This window comes from Parambassis ranga, chromosome 9, assembly GCF_900634625.1.
Source record: "Parambassis ranga chromosome 9, fParRan2.1, whole genome shotgun sequence".
Taxonomy (NCBI): domain Eukaryota; kingdom Metazoa; phylum Chordata; class Actinopteri; family Ambassidae; genus Parambassis; species Parambassis ranga.
Window position 1 is genome coordinate 23,880,209 of NC_041030.1, and position 18,509 is coordinate 23,898,717.

Sequence of the window (18,509 nt, forward strand, 5' to 3'; positions counted from 1 at the left end):
TTATTTTGAAAAAACGTTGACAGGAAGTACGCTTCATGATGTTACGTAAAGCCTGAGGAATCCGTGGTAGTTGCGGGTTTTCGCCAGCAGAGGGCACAGAGGGACGACCTGTCGGGGGGAGGGGGTCGCACGCTGGCACAGGCTGTGCAGTCGAAGGTGGAGTGCACCGATCTGCAGGCAGTACGAGTCAAACCCCGGAAAGCATCGACCAGCCGCTGCAGATGCTCGCGGTGGAGGAGCTGAACCCGGCGGGTTACCGGCAGCAGGGTTGGCGTAAAGTCACCGGAGTGACGACACCAGGTGAGCCGAAGGTCCTCAGCCATCAGTAGCGTCCCGGAGTAACGGGAATGTAACGGGAATGTAACGGAACGCAGCAGTCTGAGGCGACCGCAGCGGCATGCTAACTGGCTAACTGCTAACACGTTGTTATTACAGTCACGTGATGGTGGTCTGAACAACAAACAATAATGACGTACTGCGTCTGTTTTTATTTCTAACATAACGTGCAGCTGCTGAGCCCTCCTCCCTCTCTCTCTCTCTCTCTCCCCGTCTCCCTCTCCCTCCCCCTCTCCTCTCCTCCCCTCCCTCTCTTTCTCCCTCCCTCTCTCTCCCCGTCTCCCTCCCCCTCTCCTCTCCTCCCCTCCCTCTCTCCCTCCCTCCCTCTCTCTCTCCCTCTCCTCCTCTCCCTCTCTCTCTCCTTCCCTCCCTCCCTCCCCCTCTCCTCCTCTCCCTCTCCCTCCCTCTCTCCTCCTCTCCCTCTCTCTCTCCTTCCCTCCCTCCCTCCCCCTCTCCTCCTCTCCTCTCCCTCCCTCTCTCCTCCCTCTCTCTCTCCCTCCCTCCCTCCCCCTCTCCTCCTCTCCCTCTCTCTCTCCCTTCCTCCCTCCCTCTCCTCCTCTCTCTCTCCCTCCCTCCCTCCCTCTCTCCTCCTCTCCCTCTCTCTCTCCCTTCCTCCCTCCCTCTCCTCCTCTCTCTCTCCCTCTCCCTCCCTCCCCCTCTCCTCCTCTCCCTCCCTCCTCCTCTCCCTCCCTCTCTCTCCCTCTCTCTCAGCAGGATGTCAGCAGTGCTGCAGCTTCCCCTGGTCGTGACAGCTCGGGTGGACCTGGTCCTGGTCCTGGTCTCCCTGCTGGCCCTGTGGACCAGGCTAAGCCACCTCAACTACCCGAACGCTGTGGTGTGAGTGTTTGTCCAACACACGCTCTCGCTCTGTGCCATGTGTGATGGTTTCTGTCTGCAGGTTCGATGAGGTGTACTACGGTCAGTTCGTGTCTCTTTACATGAAGAGGGTTTTCTTCATCGATGACAGCGGCCCGCCGCTCGGTCACATGGTCCTGGCCCTCGGAGGTTGGTTCCGCTGACTGCTGTGAGTGGTGTGTTTGTGTCAGACGTCCTGACGTTCCTCTCTTGCAGCGTATCTGGGAGGATTTGATGGGAACTTCGTGTGGAACCGGATCGGAGCAGGTATGAGCACAGCCGCCTCGCCTCGCGCGCCACCGCAGGATGACTGAAAGCGGGGCGTGTTTGTTTCGTTGCACAGAGTATCCCAGCAGTGTGAGCGTGTGGAGCCTGCGGCTGCTGCCGGCGCTGTGCGGCGCGCTCTGTGTTCCTCTGGTGTATCTGCTGACTCTGGAGCTGAGGTTCTCCCACCTGGCGGCCGCGGGCGCAGCGCTGCTGCTGCTGCTGGGTGAGCAAACCTCAGACGGTCGTGAGGCGTTCAGGGACTCTGCGGTGAGTCTGACGCCTGGCTGCTTGTGTGTTTGTTCCAGAGAACTCGCTGATCGTCCAGTCTCGCTTCATGTTGCTGGAGTCTGTCCTCATCTTCTTCGTGCTGTTGGCCTTCTTCTCATACCTGCGCTTCCACAACTGCCCCCCCAGGTGAGTCTGACCTCCGACCTACACACAGCCACCACTCAGTTCACAGTCCAGGGTGAACAGGCACACTTCCTGTTGACCGCCGTGCCGCTCTGGTCCTCAGCTCCTGGTTGCGGTTCGGCTGGCTGCTCCTCTCGGGCGTCTCGTGTGCGGCGGCGGTCGGGTGAGTGTGTGTTCTGTCGGTTTCTGGTCTCGCCTGAAGCTGGAGGTAACTTGTTTGAATGTGTCAGGGTGAAGTACATGGGCGTGTTCTCCTACCTGCTGCTGCTGGGCGTGGCCTCTCTGCACTCCTGGAAGCTGATTGGAGATCGGACCGTCAGTCACGTGCGTGCTACTGATCAGTGTTATTGATGATGTATGAGATTTTATTTGGCTGAGTTTAAACCTTAATTACTGCCTGTGTGTGTGCGTGCGCAGCTGAGTGTGTGTGTGCAGTGTGTGTGTAGGGTTGTATGCCTGCTGGTGGTTCCAGTCCTGCTCTATGTCTTCTGGTTCTACGTTCATCTGAGTGTCCTAAACCGCAGCGGCCCACATGACCAGCTGATGAGCTCCGCCTTCCAGGCAACGCTGCAGGTGGACACACACACACTGCACACGCCACTGTGTGTGGCCAGTTTGGTTGATGATGTCATCATAACCTGTGTGTTTATTGATTGGCTGTTTCAGGGCGGTCTCTCCAGGATCACTCAGGGTCAGCCATTGGAAGTTGCTTATGGCAGTCAGGTGACCTTAAGAAGCTCCGCCTCCCAGCCTGTTCCCTGCTGGCTCCACTCCCACAAAGCCAACTACCCAATCAGGTCCTCCCAGCTCACACTGACGCTGGTTACATACTCCACCAGAACAAAGAACGTTGTGGCAAGGACAAGAAAAAGTCTGTTTGGGCACGGAGTGATCACACTCCTGAGAAGCGTGTGTGCAGAACTCCTCATACGGCACCACTGAGAAAAAAGTTCTTCCCGGGCCGAACAGGCGCTCCGAGAACAAAATGGCGTCATTTCGTAGTCGGAGCGCCGACAGCAGGAAGAGCTCTTTGTTCTCGTGGAGTATGGATCCAGCTCAAGCCTGCAGCCAGTCAGAGCACAGAGGGGGCGGAGTTAGTCTGACATGACTTCCTGTTTCTTGTGGTCAGGTATGAAAATGGGCGTGGCAGTTCTCATCAGCAGCAGGTCACATGTTACCCTTTCAAAGATGTCAACAACTGGTGGATCATCAAAGACCCTGGCAGGTAGGTCACATGACTGCCAGGGACATGCTGGGAGACGTAGTTCTTTGTCTCACTGGGCTCTGTGTCTCTGGCAGACAGGAGCTGGTGGTGGACAGTCCTCCTCGACCTGTCCGCCATAGTGATGTCATCCAGCTGGTCCACGGGATGACCTCACGCTTCCTCAACAGGTAGACCTGTCACAACTGGCTGATAGCAGGTAAACTGCATCCTGGGAGTTTTTCACACAGCTGGCATGTGTTTCAGTCATGACGTTGCTGCTCCCATGAGTCCTCACGCTCAGGAAGTCTCCGGCTACATCGACTTCAACGTGTCCATGCCGGCGCAGAACCTGTGGAGGGTGGTGAGTGCCACCGACCTCTGACCTCTGAGTTCACCTGGGACACACAGACAGTAAAAGTGTGTGTGTGTGTTCAGGAAATCTCCAACAGAGAGGCGGAGTCAGAGGTGTGGAAGACGATCCTGTCTGAAGTCCAGTTGGTCCATGTCAACACCTCAGCTGTCCTCAAGGTGCTGACAGAAAGTGATGGGTGATGTCAGAGACACAGCTGAGCTGAGCCAGGCACTGACCTGTGTGTGTGTGTGTCTGTGTGTGTGTGTGTGTGTGTCTGTCTGTCTGTATGTGTGTGTCTGTCTGTATGTGTGTGTGTGTCTGTGTGTGTGCCTGTGTGTATGTGTGTGTGTGTCTGTCTGTATGTGTGTGTGTGTCTGTATGTATGTGTGTGTCTGTCTGTATGTGTGTGTGTGTCTGTGTGTGTCTGTATGTGTGTGTCTGTCTGTATGTGTGTGTCTGTCTGTATGTATGTGTGTGTCTGTCTGTGTGTGTGTGTCTGTATGTGTGTGTCTGTCTGTATGTATGTGTGTGTCTGTGTGTGTGTGTCTGTCTGTATGTGTGTGTCTGTGTATGTGTGTGTGTCTGTGTGTGTGCCTGTGTGTATGTGTGTGTCTGTCTGTATGTGTGTGTGTGTCTGTGTGTGTCTGTATGTGTGTGTCTGTCTGTATGCATGTGTGTGTCTGTCTGTATGTGTGTGTCTGTCTGTATGTGTGTGTGTGTCTCTGTGTGTGTCTGTCTGTCTGTGTGTATGTATGTGTGTGTCTGTCTGTATGTATGTGTGTGTCTGTCTGTGTGTGTGTGTCTGTGTGTGTGTCTGTGTGTGTGTGTGTGTGTGTCTCTGTGTGTGTGTCTGTCTGTGTGTCTGTGTGTGTCTGTCTGTATGTGTGTGTCTGTATGTGTGTGTGTCTCTGTGTGTGTGTGTGTCTGTGTGTGTGTGTCTCTGTGTGTCTGTATGTGTGTGTCTGTGTGTCTCTGTGTGTGTGTTTCTCTGTGTGTGTCTGTCTGTCTGTGTGTGTCTGTGTGTGTGTCTGCATGTGTGTGTCTGTCTGTGTGACTGTGTGTCTGTATGTGTGTGTGTGTCTGTATGTGTGTGTGTCTGTGTGTGTCTGTGTCTCTGTGTGTGTCTGTCTGTGTGTGTCTCTGTGTGTCTGTATGTGTGTGTGTCTGTGTGTCTCTGTGTGTGTGTGTCTCTGTGTGTCTCTGTGTGTGTGTGTCTCTGTGTGTGTCTGTCTGTGTGTGTGTCTCTGTGTGTCTGTATGTGTGTGTGTGTGTGTGTCTGTGTGTCTCTGTCTCTGTGTGTGTCTGTCTGTCTGTGTGTCTGTGTGTGTGTCTGTGTGTCTGTATGTGTGTGTGTGTGTCTCTGTGTGTCTGTCTGTGTGTCTCTGTGTGTCTGTCTGTGTGTATGTGTGTGTGTGTCTGTGTGTCTGTCTGTGTGTCTGTGTGTGTGTGTGTGTGTCTCTGTGTGTCTGTCTGTGTGTCTGTGTGTCTGTATGTGTGTGTGTCTCTGTGTGTCTGTCTGTGTGTATGTGTGTGTGTGTCTGTGTGTCTGTCTGTGTGTCTGTGTGTGTGTGTGTCTGTGTGTCTGTGTGTGTGTCTGTGTGTCTGTATGTGTGTGTCTCTGTGTGTCTTTGTGTGTCTGTGTGTGTGTGCAGCTGAGCGGCCTCTCTCTTTCAGACTGGGGTTTCCGTCAGTTGGAGGTCATTGCAGAGAAACTGTTCAAAGCTCACAGCAGCGGTTTGGAATGGACGGTTGAGGAACATAGATACGGGACCAGTATGTCCTCCGACCTCCGACCTCTGACCTCTGACCTGGTCTTTTGTCTTCCTGATCGGTGATGATGTCATAATGTCTGAATGCAGGTCAGGAGCAGAAGGAGCGGGAGGCTGAGCTTCATTCACCAACTCACATCGACGTTGACAGGAAAATTTCCTTCTGGGCAAAGTTTCTGGAGCTGCAGGTACGAGGTCGTCAGCCAATCAGCTGCCTGCTTCATTTCCTGGTAGGAGAGTAATGATACCATGTTGTGATGTCACGGCAGTGGAAGATGCTGACAGTGAAACAGGAAGAGTCAGAGCACAAGTACAGCTCCACCCCTCTGGAGTGGATCACCATGGAAACCAACATCGCATACTGGCTGCATGCCTCCAACAATGTAACACACACACACACACACACACAGTTGTCTGCCGCTCATCAACTTTGACCCTTGACCCTCACATTGAAAATGTCAACACTTGATATATCTGATATTTCACCCTCGCCTGCTGTTTACTGAGGACTTCCTGGTTAGCGGCCTGGTTGAGCTGCAGTGTCATCAGGACGTCTGATTGGCTGTCTGTGTCTCAGGCTCAGATCCACCTGATTGGTAACCCGGCGTCCTGGGGTGCGGCCAACCTAAGCCTGCTGGTCTATCAACTGCTGGCTGTCGTCTATCTGCTGAGGAGAAGGCGGGGCTTCAGAGACCTGCCTGATGGTACACACACACACACAGGTTCTGATCAGATCTGGTTCTGGTGTGAGTTCTGTGTTTCCTGGTGTCTTTTCAGGTGTGTGGGAGCGGTTTGTGTGTCTGGGGTGTGTGTGTGTTGGTGGCTGGTTGGTGAACTTCGTTCCTTTCCTGCTGATGGACAAAACTCTCTTCCTGTACCACTACCTGCCCGCCCTCTGCTACCTGCACCTGCTGAGCCCCGCCCTGCTGGAACACCTGTACACACACCTGCTCAGGTACACAGTGTGTGTTGTGACTTTTTTTGCCTCATCATCACCATGACAACAGATTGAGAGTCTAACAACTGTGTGTTTGGTTTGTGTGTCTGTAGCGGTGTGACACACCGGCGTGCACTCTCGGCGTGTGTGTCGGCCATGCTGCTGTCCATCTTCCTGTCGTATCGAACCTTTTGCCCTCTCACCTACGGCAGCCCGGAGCTAACAGCCAATCAGCTTCAAGGACTGAAGTGGAGGGACACCTGGGACATCCTGTACCGCCGCTGGTAGAGAGACTCTGAAACACACAGAGAGAGAGAGAGAGGTGCTCCTATTGCTCATTGTGACGGACAGATTCGGTTCTGGAAGCACCTGAACGCACCGTCAGACGTGCATGAGGTCAGAGGTCACCAGTGGTGATGGACAGGTCACATGTAAATATGTCTGCTGACTGATACAGTGCACAATAAAAGATGGCGGTGAAGCAGTGTGCTTTTATTGTGACGTTAAACTGCTGTGGAGAGGCTGTGATGTCACTCATGGTTATTAAACAGTTAAAGAAACAAATGTCATCCTTCATTCGTCTGCAGAGCGCCCCCTATGTGCCAGAGGGTGAACCACAGCAGGCACAATGTTCAGCACAGCAGAGTTCGGTAAATGTAATTAAATGTTCGGGCGGAAGTCAAACTAATAAAGTCCCTTAGAGCGCTTCAGTCTTTATGACGGAACTGTGCTTCCGCTCCGGCGGTGGGGGGACGTCGGAACGAGGTAGCTGTGACACCGGAAGTGAGAACGGGGGAAGAAAAATAAAGCGGGATCGACGCGAGCACGCAGATGGTTTTGTAGTTGTGGTTTTTTTTGTTTTCGGAAAGAGCTGCAGCCTGATGAGTTAAACCCGGGGCTGTTTGTTCTGGACGTTTTAAACCAGAGCTGAGTCCAAACGGTTGAAGCGGGAGGGACGGATATACCCGCCGCACAGCCTGCTGGGTAATATGATAACGTCCGAGCTGCGTTGATTGGATCTGCGAGGCGCGAGCAGAAAGTTAAACAAGAAGAAGAAGAAGAAGCTTCAGAAGGTTAGAAACACTCCGCGGGGTGTGTGTGTCTGTGTGTGTCTGTGCTGTGTGTGGGTGTGCGGGGTGTGTGTGTATCCTGTGTGTGTGTGTCTGTGTCTCTGTGTGTGCGCTGAGAGAGTCTCTGTCTGTGTCTCTGTGTGTGTGTCTGTGTCTGTGTGTGTGTGTGCTCTGTGAAGTTGTGCAGCATCACCTCAGGTTTGTTGTGTTTCCGCTGCAGCGGTTCGTGTTTGTTCCTCCATCAGCTGTTATCAATGATCAGATTGATGGATTCTTTGAACTGACGGAGATTATCATTGATCTTTAGAACCAGCCGATCACAAACTGAATGATCAGCAGCTGTCTGCAGGCATGTCTCTGTTATCAGAGAGGGACCGGATCCAGAGACAGGTGGACGAGCTGGAACAGAGTCTGTCTGTGACCCAAAATGAAATGGAGCTGCTGAGCAGTGAGACAGGTACCGTCTGTCCGTCTGTCTGTCTCTGCCTGTCTGTGCCTCCCTCTCTGACCCTGTGTCTCTTTGATCAGATGATGGATCAGATGACGAGGACGTGGGGGACGATGTGGGACAGGTAAGTCGCACAGCTAATGCATGTTGCCTTTGAGGACTCCCGTAAAACATAAGTGTGTGTGTGTGTGTTCAGTCTGCAGCTAGTCTGCTGGCTCAGAGAGAGAAAATCCAGAAGGAGATCCAGAACTTGGAGGACGTCCTTGGACCTCACAGTAACATCCGTGTGTCAGGTACCTGTCTGTCTGTCCCAACATTAACATTTTCAGAGTTAGAGCAGCAGTGTCACAGAGTCTGGCAATAAGAGGTCACCTGTCCCAAAATGTTAAAATATTGATTAATGTCTGATCTTTTCTTGTCAGATGATGAGGACAGCAGCAGTGACGGGGTTAGTAACTGTCTGTAGCTTTTTAAATATAGTTTGTATAGTCTGTAACTCTGTCAGTGACATGATGTCTGTTTCTGCAGAGTGAACTTGGTCTCTCAATGTCAGTGGACTCTTGTCTTCAGATGAACCTAGTCTACCAGCAGGTGGTTCAAGAAACTCTGGACAAGCTGGAGACACTACTTACACACAACCACAAACAACAGGTCAGTACTGACACAACGACAGACAGCATGTCGGTACTGACACAACCACAGACAGCAGGTCTGTACTGACACAACCACAGACAGCAGGTCTGTACTGACACAACCACAGACAGCAGGTCTGTACTGACACAACCACAGACAGCAGGTCTGTACTGACACAACCACAGACAGCAGGTCTGTACTGACACAACCACAGACAGCAGGTCTGTACTGACACAACCACAGACAGCATGTCGGTACTGACACAACGACAGACAGCAGGTCTGTACTGACACAACCACAGACGGCAGGTCGGTGCTGATGGGAAATCTTTGCCTCTTTGTAGAAGGATCTGGTGTCTCAGCTGTCTGGACCAATCAAAGAGTCTTCCAGAGTGCGGCCCACCTACTCCTCCTACCAGCAGCCAGTCACCATGTACCTGGGTCGCTTCTTGAAGCCGTACTTCAAGGACAAACTTACAGGACTGGTAAGACACACAGACGGACAGAAACACTGTGTTACTGGTGACAGCTGACCAATGAGGTGCTCTGTCTGCCAGGGGCCTCCAGCCAATCAGGAGACACAGGAGAAGGCCAGCAGGATGAGAGGATGTCCGGACGAAAAGAGACTGAAAATGAAACGATGTACGAATAAGACCAAACACTCAGTAAACCTAATTTACAAAGACTCGTTAATGGTCCTTTGTGTCTGTCTGTGTTTTTGTCCCTGTGTGTCGGTCTGTCTGTCTGTGTCCCTGTCTTCAGGGGAGAGCTGGCAAAAGACTCTGCTGATCCACTCGGTGTGCAGAGACAGTCTGAAGAGACTCATTCAGCCCAAACTCTCCAGGTAGCCTCTGATTGGACAGCTGTCTGACATTTTGTCCACACTGCTGTATTTAGACATCTGTTCCTTTCAGAGTGGACTACTTGAGTCAGAAGCTGATCTCGGTGGGAGACGCAGACAGGCAGCAGCTCAGAGAGCAGATCGAAGGTTTGGAGAGAGACATCGAAGAGCTCAGGTATGTTTGGACGTCCATGTCTGTGGACTGACAGGACATTTTGGTCTTTTAAAGTATGTGTCCACACAGAGGGCGGCAGTAAGAGGTGCATCAGGTTCGTAAGCTTATTCTGTGTTCTGATTGGTCAGACGGAGGAAGGAAGACGAGCTGGTTGGAGATCGGTTTGAAGAACACGACTGGCAGAAAATCTCCAACATTGACGTGAGTTTGAAATTCATCCACAAAACAAGGAGACATCAGGGGACACTGACGCCTGCTCCTCCTTCTCCTCAGTTTGAGGGCACCAGGGAGGCGGAGGACATTCGTTGTTTCTGGCAGAACTTCCTCCACCCATCCATAAACAAGAGTCGGTGGAGTCAGGAGGAGGTGCAGCAGCTGAAGGACGTCAGCGGGAGACATGGAGAGAGACACTGGGAGACCGTCGCACAGGAGCTGGGGGTGAGGGGGGAGGAATGTCTCCTCCTGTTTTGTCTGATCTGTGACCTGTCTCTTTCTCCTTGTCCTCTCGCTGTCTCTGATCTGTATTTGTCTTTGTCATGTCTCAGGCTCTTTGTCTTTGTCTGTCCCTCTCTGACCTGTCTCATCTTGGACCAGTCTGTTCCTGACTTGTCTTCTTCTCTGACCCATCTATCCTTCAGACAGGGAGGACGGCTTTCATGTGTCTTCAGATGTTCCAGCGTTTTGTCTCAGGCACTTTGAAACGGAGGTCTTGGACCCCGGCTGAAGACGCCCTGCTCAGAGAGCTGGTGGACAAGATGAGGATCGGAAACTTTATTCCATACACACAGAGTAATGACATCACACCGTGACATCACACCTGTGCTTCTGTGATTGGCTCAGAAAGTTTAAAGCAGCTTTCTCTCTCACAGTGTGTTACTTCATGGAGGGCCGTGACCCGACTCAGCTGATTTACAGGTGGAGCCATGTTTTGGACCCAAGCCTGAAGAGAGGCCCCTGGACCAAGGAGGAGGACCAGGTGTGCAGGGGGCGGGGCTAACACCAGGCACTGGTCCTGGTTCTAGGTCTAAGTTCAGTTCAGATTTTCTGAGGCAGTCACAGATTTTGTCTCTTTCTCTGTGTCTCTGTGTCTGTCTCTGTCTCTCCCTCTGTCCCTGCCTCGGTCTCTGTCTCTCCCTCTCCGTCTCCGTCCCTGTCTGCCAGCTGTTGCTGCGAGCTGTGGCTCGTCATGGAGAGAGCTGGTGGAGGATCAGGATGGAGGTTCCTGGACGTAGTGACACCGCCTGTAGAGACAGGTGAGACCTGAGAGGACAACAGAGTGTGTGTGATTGTGTCAGTGAATGTGTGTGTGTGTTTGCAGGTATCATGACTGCCTGAAGGCAGGAATGAAGAAAGGACCGTTTGACCAGCAGGAGAGAGAACTGCTGCAGCAGCTGGTGGAGAAACATGGAGTCGGTGAGTCACAGCAGCTCCACCTTCTGATGTCACCATGATGTCAGGGTAATCAATAGTTTGAGCTGATGTTCAGAGGGAGAGACAGAGAGGAAGAGATCCACACATGGATGGAATGTCCTCAGTGTGTGACGTCCCTCATGTCCCTTCACCTGTAACGATGAACCAGGTGGCCGGCGCTAACTGCTAACTGCTAACTGCTAACTGCGGTTTGTTTCAGGGCGCTGGGCGAAGATTGCAGCTGAGATTCCTCACCGCCTGGACTGTCAGTGTCTGAGGGAGTGGAAGAAGCTGAGCCGGCCTCCTGCTCAGGTAAGCTCACCTCAGCTCAGTCTGCAGCAGCAGGACGTCCAGACAACTAACAGACATGTCCCTCTGACAGAAAGAAAAGAACGCTGAGAACCCAGGGAGGCGCCGAGGAGGACGAGGAGGACAAGCGAAGAGGAAGAAGGTTTCCCCAACCAAGAGAAGCAGGGTCAGGAAACGACAGAGAAGACGAAACGAGGAGGAGGAGGAGGAGGAGGAGGAAGAGGAGGAGCGCAGCGAGGAGGAGATGGAGATAAAGTACATGGACAGTGATGATGAGGAGAGAAAGAAAAAGAAATTGAAGACAGAGGAGGTGGAGGAGCAGGTGGAGGAGGAGCAGGTGGTGGAGGAGGAGGAGAAGTATCTCCTGCCCCCCATGTGGGAGTGGATCCCAGCTGACAGAGCTCCGTGCTCTCTGAGCTTCTGTCCCGCAGTGCTTCCTTCCTCTGGTGGCGCTGACAGCAGGGAGCCTGCGCGCTCCACCATCCTGGGTAAGTCTGGACGTTCCGTCATCATCGGGCCGCCACCCAGAGAGCTGGCGAGGCACGAGCACCACAGCAGCGGCGCCATGATGATGGCTTCTCATGGCCAGCTCCGAGCCCACCTGCTCCAGCTGGCAAGCGCCTCCAACAAGCAGAACCCTCAGCAGCGGGGGACGGATGCAAGGACGGAGTACGAGCTGGAGGCCGCCGTGACGCCGTGGATCGGAAACCTGCTGATCCCAGCAAACACCAGGCGAAGGGCGGTGGACGTGTTGAGGGAGCAGGGAGAGACGACCAAGCTGTCCTCCACCTCCTGCTTCCTGCTGTTCCTGCAGGCCATGCACGTGGACACCGTGGGCTGCAAGCAGACGATAGAGCAGAAGACCAAACTGGCAAACATGCAGGACAGAAGGACAGCAGGGACGCCGCTGCAGCAGCAGAAGGTAGACCTGCAGCACAAGCTGCTCCTGAACCAGGCTCCGCCTCCTCGCTGCCATCCCACCATTCTCCTCCGGGTGGCTCCGCAGGTGATGTTTCCTCGGGCTGTACCTGCTCCTGTCAGACAACCTGCTGCTTTCATCATGAGCACATCTGCTCCTCCTCCGCCTGCTTCTGTCTCTGTGGTAGTCCAGAAGGTCACACCTGCTCGCAGCCTGGCTCCGCTCCCTCCCTGTAACCAGACCACCCCCATGTCCAGTGACCTATGTCCTGTCCCCAGTCCTCACAGTGGCGGAGCGAATGGGGATGAAAGGAGGCCCGATCAGGAGGACGGGTCTGTGCGGGGAGCCACAGAGGTGACCATTCATCTTTAAGAGTTTTAAAATCTGCCGACGTCAGCCTGACGCTTTCTGTTCGTTTCAGGATGAAGACAAGAAGACGTCTGTGGCTCCTCCTCCTGTCTCTGTAGACTCCGCCTCCTCAGCTCAGCTCAATACTGCCGCCACATCCTATCCTACATCAGCCCCCACCACAACGCCCACCCCCAGCAGGGCTCAGCGGCCCAGAGGGAGGAAAAGGGGGGTGGAGCAGCAGGAGGAGGAAGAGGAGGAGGAGGAGGAGGAGCAGGAGGAGGAGGAGCAGGAGGAGCAGGGTGGTGACGGTGGGACTCCAAATGGGAAGAGAGTTCGGAAACCGAGTCAGAAGGCCAAAGCTCTGCAGGAAGCCCGGCAGTCCAAGGTGAGTTGCAGGGGTTCTGAGGGGTGGGGGGGGCACCTGACTGCAGGAGTGTGGGTCAGACCGTTCACCTCCTCCTCTGTCGCCTCTTTGTGTTTTAAGGCTGAAGCTAAAAAGAGGAGGAGCTCCGTGCAGCCGCAGCGCCGTCACAGGAAGTCCAAACAGGACGTCACAGCATCGACTCCGCCGGTGCGTGGGTCCCCTCTGCTGCCTGCTCAGCCCGTGTGGGTCATGACTCCATCTGGGCTGGTCCAGCTGGCACAGGCTGGGCCTCAGGGTGTTCGCCTGGGGTTATTACCAAGGCCTCCCCTCCCCCCGCCCGTCCTGAGGTGCACCCCACAATTAATCGCACCTAAACCTGTCCCTGTGCCCATCCCACCCTCCCGTCCTTCCACACCCAGCCTGTCCTCTAAGCCTGTGGGGGATGTGGGTGGGGCAGATCCTGCCGTCCTCAGGAAGGAGGCGCAGCAGATTGACCCCACCCTGATGTTCCTGGAGCCCCAGGCAGAGGTGAGTGTTTGGCTGAGCGGGCGGGGCGGGGTGGCGGTCCCTGGGACCGGTGTGGCTCTGCCCTACCTGCCGCCGTTTGTCAGCACGTTGAGCGGGCTGAGTGCGCTGCTTCGAGCCAAGAAGGCCCTGATGCAGTCGTCCCTGCAGCTGCTGTCTGGAGGCGCCAAGCCTCAAAGCAGCCAAACCAGACCCGCGTCCCCGCCCCCTGACCTGCCAGACTCCACCTCAGACATCCCAACAGCCGACAGCCAGCCAGGTAACACACCCAACTCACTTCCTGTTTACTGTGTCATCAACACACACTGTGCGGTGGACAGGTGTGTCCTCAGGCGTGTTTGTTTCCCCTGCAGGTCCCTCCATCAGCTCTGACCCTCTGCAGCAGCAGGAGGAGGAGGCGGAGCTTGTGGGAGCCGTGCGGCAGCTGGTGGCAGAGCACTTCTCTGGTAATCCAACCTACCAGCTGCTGAAGGCCCGCTTCCTGTCCTGCTTCACTGTCCCCGCCCTCCTGGCTACTATAAACCCAAAGGACACTGTGGCTGAGCCTGCCGGTCAGGAGGAGGAGGAAGAGGAGGAAGAGGAGGAGGAGGAGCTGAAGAAAATCAGAGAGCGAGGAAGACGGAGAAGAGCTGAGGTCAGTCACAGCAGGACCTGCATGTTTAGTGGAACAGGGCTTAAACCTGCGGTGTAACTGTAACCATGACAACAGAAGGGGGGGTGCAGGGAAAAAACACAGATTAGCTTTAGCTTTAGCTTTAGCTTTAGCTTTAGCGTACACAGGTGACGTCACTTCTACAGCCAGAGGGGGAGACAAAGCAGCTGATGGTTTTCTGTTTGCTCTGCAGAGATCTCTGCTGCTCTGTGACAGCTCAGGAGCTCCGGCCAATCACTTCTCAGGGAGGCCTGCGCCAGACCAGGCTGGACCGGACCAGGCTGGACCGGACCAGGCTGGACCGGACTGCGCTGCATCAGCACAGTCCAGTGAAACGATGCCTTGAACACCACAGAGTTTTATTCTTAGCCTCATGATGTAAAGTTGCACTGAAGATCAGTCTGAATGAGCTGATGCTTATTAATAAACAGTCTAATGTGACACGAAGCTGCCTGAACTGCTGCTTTATCGATTGATTTTGCTGTGACATCACTTCCTGTTCCAGTCAGCAGATGCTTCCTGTCGGCTGACAGTCATTCCTCCTCTGACTTCTCCAAATCCTCACAGCTTCCTCTTTCAACAACAGACCGAGCTGAAGTGAAGTGCACACACAGACACACACAGAGACAGACACACACAGAGACACATATATAGAGGAGATACACACTTATGTACACACACATTGTGTTTGTCATGTATCAGGATGTGTGTGTGCTAATGTTAAGCGTTAAGTGAAATCGTCTCCATCAACCTGATGTGCAAACAGCTGTGATCTGATTGGTGGATTCAGAGGGCGGAGTCAAGCAAAAACAAGAAGTGACTCCAACAAGGACTTCTTCTTCTGGAAACCAGGAGGACACTGAGAGACGGACACTCAGAGACGGACACCAGGAGAGGACGCAGCATACTCTAACACGCTGTGTGTGTTGGAGTACAGTGCTGTGTGTGCTGCTGTGTGTGGTGTGGTGTGGTGTGTGGTGTGGTGAGTGATGGACGGAGTGTGTGAGGACGACCTCTGCTGGCTGCAGCTAGATGACTTCAGGATGCTGCTCATCAAGTCCATCGATCCTTCAAGAATCACTCCGTACCTCCGTCAGTGTCAGGTACTCCTCTTCCTCCTCTTCCTCTTCCTCCTCCCTTGGTGCACTTCCTCCCTGCCACAGATGCTGATTGGTTGTTGTGTGTTCAGGTGATCAGCGCTGAGGATGAGGAGCAGCTCTTCAGTGACCCTGCCCTTGTCATCAGGAGGAGGAAAGTTGGTACGTTTGATTCTTATCTGAACGGACCGCTCCGGTAAAGCAGGAACCGCCATGATGGTGTTAGTGAGCAGGGTCCTTTCACAATAAAAGCTGCACAATAGGTCTGCTTACATAAATACTGAACATCTCTGGCACCCCCATGTGGTCACATGAATACAGTACAGTGGGGGGGGGGGGTCGCTTCCTATGATTGAAATAAATGTCTTTCAGTGTCATGGTAGCTGCTGACCTCTGCCCTGTGCTGTGACTGGTAGGAGCCCTGCTGGACATCCTGCAGAGGACAGGGGTCAAAGGTTACACCGCCTTCCTGGAGAGTCTGGAGTTGGATTATCCTCAGCTGTACAGCCGGATCACAGGAAAGGAGCCCAACAAGACCTTCAGCATCCTGATAGGTCGGTGCTGTCTGGTGGAAGCCCGGGATGGGCGACGGATTTAACAGCTGTGTGTTGTGTGTTCAGACACGGCAGGGGAATCCGGCCTGACTCAGTTCTTGATGTCTGAACTCAGCTGCCTGCAGAGGGTGCTGCAGGATGAGCGGAGGCGCCGGCAGCAGGCCTGCTCCGCCGCCAAGGACCAGGTCTGGGTCTGTCAGATCAGTCGGGGACGGACGAATGCACTGCGCCGGTTGTTGACGTTGTCTCCGTTGGTTTTCTTCAGGAGGCGTGGTCTCGCCAGCAGCAGCTGAGGGACCGCGAGCTGAGGAAGCTCACTGAGCGCGTGCAGAAGTTTCGGGAGGAGCGGGAGCGTCTGAGTGAGGAAGTGAAGCAGCTCAGAGATCACAACTACAGTCTGATGGCCGACATCAACAGTCTGAACCAGGAGAAGAGCAACGCCCTGCTGGCCAACAGAGACCTGCAGATAGAGGTCAGCTGACCCCTGACCTCCTCCCTGCTGACCCCTGACCCCCTCGCTACTGACCTCTTCCCTGCCGACCCCTGACCTCCGACCTACTGACCTTTGACCTCCTCCCTGCTGACCCTGACCTCCTCCATGCTGACCCTGACCTCCTCCCTGCTGACCTTTGACCTCCTCCCTGCTGACCCCTGACATCCGACCTACTGACCCCTGACCTCCTCCCTGCTGACCCCTGACCTCCACCATGCTGACCCTGACCTCCTCCCCCCTGACCTCCTCCCTGCTGACCCCTGACCTCCTCCATGCTGACCCTGACCTCCTCCCTGCTGACCCCTGACCTCCTCCATGCTGACCCTGACCTCCTCCCTGCTGACCTCTGTGTTTGCAGGTGGAGCGCCTGAAGCACACGGTGCTGCGAGCTGAAAACCAGACTCGACTCCTGAAGCGACGAACAATGAGACCACTGCAGGAGGTAGAGCCGGACACACTTCCCCTGCTCTCAGTGCCTGGACACACACTGTCCACCTGCAGTCCACCATCTTCACTGCTGCTGCTTTAAAATGAAAACGTCCTCAGCTGACACGTCACCTCCTTTCAGTTCTCACCTCTAAACTCCCTGTCTGTTCAGTTACATGATCTGTGCTGCACAGCAGTTAGCTCCGGGCTAACAGTAAGCCTGCTCTGAGTGCTGACGCTTCCTCTGCTTTCAGTGCTTCAGCTCCATCACTTCTTAGTCACACAGAGAACTTCACATCGCTGCACGCTTCAGTTCCTTTTACAACATGTGCGCTTGGGGTGTAAACATGTGACTGACCTGTGAGGTGGCGTGTTTCAGAGCCGGAGCCTCGCTCTGCCCACCGAGACCTTCTTCCACCCCAACAGGCTGGAGGAGCAAAGAGAGGAGGGCCAGGAGGAGAAAAGGGAGGAGAAGCCAGCAGAGAAGAAGCAGGAGAAGAAGGAGGACAAGGTGAAGGAGAGTCCAGCTCCTCCTCAGATGAACCTCCTAGCAACAGTCTTCAGACTGAGGAGAGAGCTCCACAGGGCAGAGGAGCAGAAAGCCAAGGTGAGGACCCGGGTCTGATGGTGGAGGAGTCTGAGGTCTGTGTGACCGGGTGCATTTGATTTCAGAGTCAGGAGGAGGCAGAGGAGCTGAGGCTGCGCTGCGCTCAGCTGAAAGGAGACGCCAAGATGTACCGCCAACGAAACAAACAAACCCTCCGGCAGCTGGAGGAGGTGATCAAAGAGAGAGACAAGGTAAGGAGCAGGCGGAGGAGCAAGACGAGGAGGAAGAGGGCGCCATTGATGTGAGTTCTGATTGGTGTTTTTCAGGCTCTGTCGGCGCAGGCGGAGCAGCAGGAGGTGACCCGGCAGCTCCTGCAGGAGAAAGACCAGTACAGGGAGCAGGTCAGACAGCTCACCGAGCAGGCCGACAAACTGGAGCTGCTCCTGCTCAGGGCGCAGGGGGAGGAGCTACAGCTGAGGACACGCCTCCGCCGAATCACCTGCAATTCTCACCAGGTAAGGAGGGGGGGGGGGGGATGATGATGATGTAATGACGAAGGTTTCTCCCTCAGTGTGAAAGGAGCAGTGAAGATGAGGAGGAGAACCCAGAGAGGCCTGCTAAAGGTCAGGTCGTATGACGAGCACCACGCGCTGTCACGTGACGTGCTGTCATGTGACGTGCTGTCATGTGATCAGACTTTGTGTTACTCTGTGACCAGGGAGCAGTGAGGAGGTCCGCAGCGGGACGTCAGGGGAGAACGAGGAGGCGGCGTCCCAACAGCAGCAGCAGCAGCAGCACTCTGCTCCTTCAGGAGGAACCATGGAGCCGGAGCTCAAACCCAACAACGAGGCATCATGGGTAACGCCTGCCCCCTCTTCACAGAGTGTATTAGTGTGAGAGGTTGTTAAACTCTGTGTGTGTCTGTGTGTGTCTGTATCTGTGTGTGTGTGCAGGACGAGCCAGCTGACGGCTGTCTGACCTCCAGAGGGCGCCCTCACTTCCTGTACCGCAGGTGAGCTCTGACCTCAGGCTGTGACTAAGCGTCCTGCAGCATCATCACTTTGTGTTTTCACCACGACAGGAAGAGAGCCCTCAGGTCAAAGTTCAACAGCACCGAGTACGCCGCCTGTAACCTGGACGACGACAGCAGCGGCAGCGACATCGACATCAGCGACTTTGACTGAAGCCTGTCAGGCCCCCCGGTGCCCGTCCGGCCCCCCGGTGCCCGTCAGGCCTCCTGGTGCCAGCGCGTCACTTCCTGTTTTACTGCCGCGCCTGTTGTGTTTGTGGGTTGTGACAGTACACAGGGTGAACCATGTTGCCTGAGCTGTGGTCTGTGGGTCTTTGTTGACAGCTGTGTGATCAGGTGATCAGGTTCAGATCAATAAAACAGTCAGATGTCGTGTTATTGTCTTGTTTTGTGTGAAATATGAGAAAAGGCTCCGCGCGCGCATAAAGCAGCAGGATGGCCGTTTTCCCCACGCGCCGTGAACGTACGTCGTTCATGGCACTTGTCGTCATGGTGACGGTAAACACTCCGCGCGGCAGAACAAAGCCGGACGGTT

General features: G+C 54.5%; 3 protein-coding genes across 5 annotated transcripts; all 3 read left to right on the plus strand.

Moving 5' to 3' along the window:
* The first annotated feature begins 166 nt into the window (after positions 1–166).
* Positions 167–6,695, plus strand: pomt1 (protein-O-mannosyltransferase 1). The gene is made up of 20 exons (XM_028414113.1): positions 167–300; positions 1,048–1,173; positions 1,235–1,341; positions 1,408–1,458; positions 1,535–1,681; positions 1,764–1,872; positions 1,973–2,032; positions 2,100–2,193; positions 2,287–2,442; positions 2,536–2,666; positions 2,999–3,094; positions 3,169–3,261; positions 3,338–3,434; positions 3,509–3,601; positions 5,078–5,198; positions 5,285–5,382; positions 5,464–5,577; positions 5,772–5,898; positions 5,972–6,149; positions 6,245–6,695. The coding sequence occupies exons 2-20, from the start codon at positions 1,052–1,054 to the stop codon at positions 6,417–6,419; spliced, it is 2,169 nt and encodes a 722-aa protein (XP_028269914.1). The 5' UTR covers positions 167–300; positions 1,048–1,051; the 3' UTR covers positions 6,420–6,695.
* A 141-nt stretch (positions 6,696–6,836) lies between these two features.
* Positions 6,837–14,274, plus strand: snapc4 (small nuclear RNA activating complex, polypeptide 4). 3 transcript variants are annotated; one of them, XM_028414110.1, is made up of 22 exons: positions 6,837–7,204; positions 7,509–7,658; positions 7,730–7,773; positions 7,846–7,942; positions 8,072–8,097; positions 8,178–8,300; positions 8,626–8,766; positions 8,839–8,923; positions 9,044–9,125; positions 9,196–9,297; positions 9,426–9,498; positions 9,571–9,735; positions 9,936–10,086; positions 10,167–10,273; positions 10,459–10,550; positions 10,616–10,710; positions 10,928–11,019; positions 11,090–12,289; positions 12,357–12,671; positions 12,771–13,434; positions 13,529–13,809; positions 14,021–14,274. In XM_028414110.1, exons 2-22 carry the CDS (start codon positions 7,553–7,555, stop codon positions 14,171–14,173), a joined length of 4,194 nt encoding a protein of 1,397 aa, XP_028269911.1. In that variant the 5' UTR covers positions 6,837–7,204; positions 7,509–7,552; the 3' UTR covers positions 14,174–14,274. The 3 variants fall into 3 exon arrangements, with proteins under 3 accessions (XP_028269911.1, XP_028269913.1, XP_028269912.1); XM_028414112.1 differs by having other exon boundaries at positions 8,220–8,300; XM_028414111.1 differs by lacking the exon at positions 6,837–7,204 and adding an exon at positions 7,345–7,399.
* A 178-nt stretch (positions 14,275–14,452) lies between these two features.
* Positions 14,453–18,347, plus strand: card9 (caspase recruitment domain family, member 9). Its single transcript, XM_028414728.1, has 13 exons — positions 14,453–14,930; positions 15,017–15,086; positions 15,341–15,478; positions 15,545–15,663; positions 15,744–15,950; positions 16,330–16,413; positions 16,777–17,004; positions 17,070–17,195; positions 17,271–17,459; positions 17,516–17,567; positions 17,663–17,802; positions 17,898–17,956; positions 18,026–18,347. The coding sequence occupies exons 1-13, from the start codon at positions 14,817–14,819 to the stop codon at positions 18,126–18,128; spliced, it is 1,629 nt and encodes a 542-aa protein (XP_028270529.1). The 5' UTR covers positions 14,453–14,816; the 3' UTR covers positions 18,129–18,347.
* Positions 18,348–18,509: the final 162 nt, after the last annotated feature.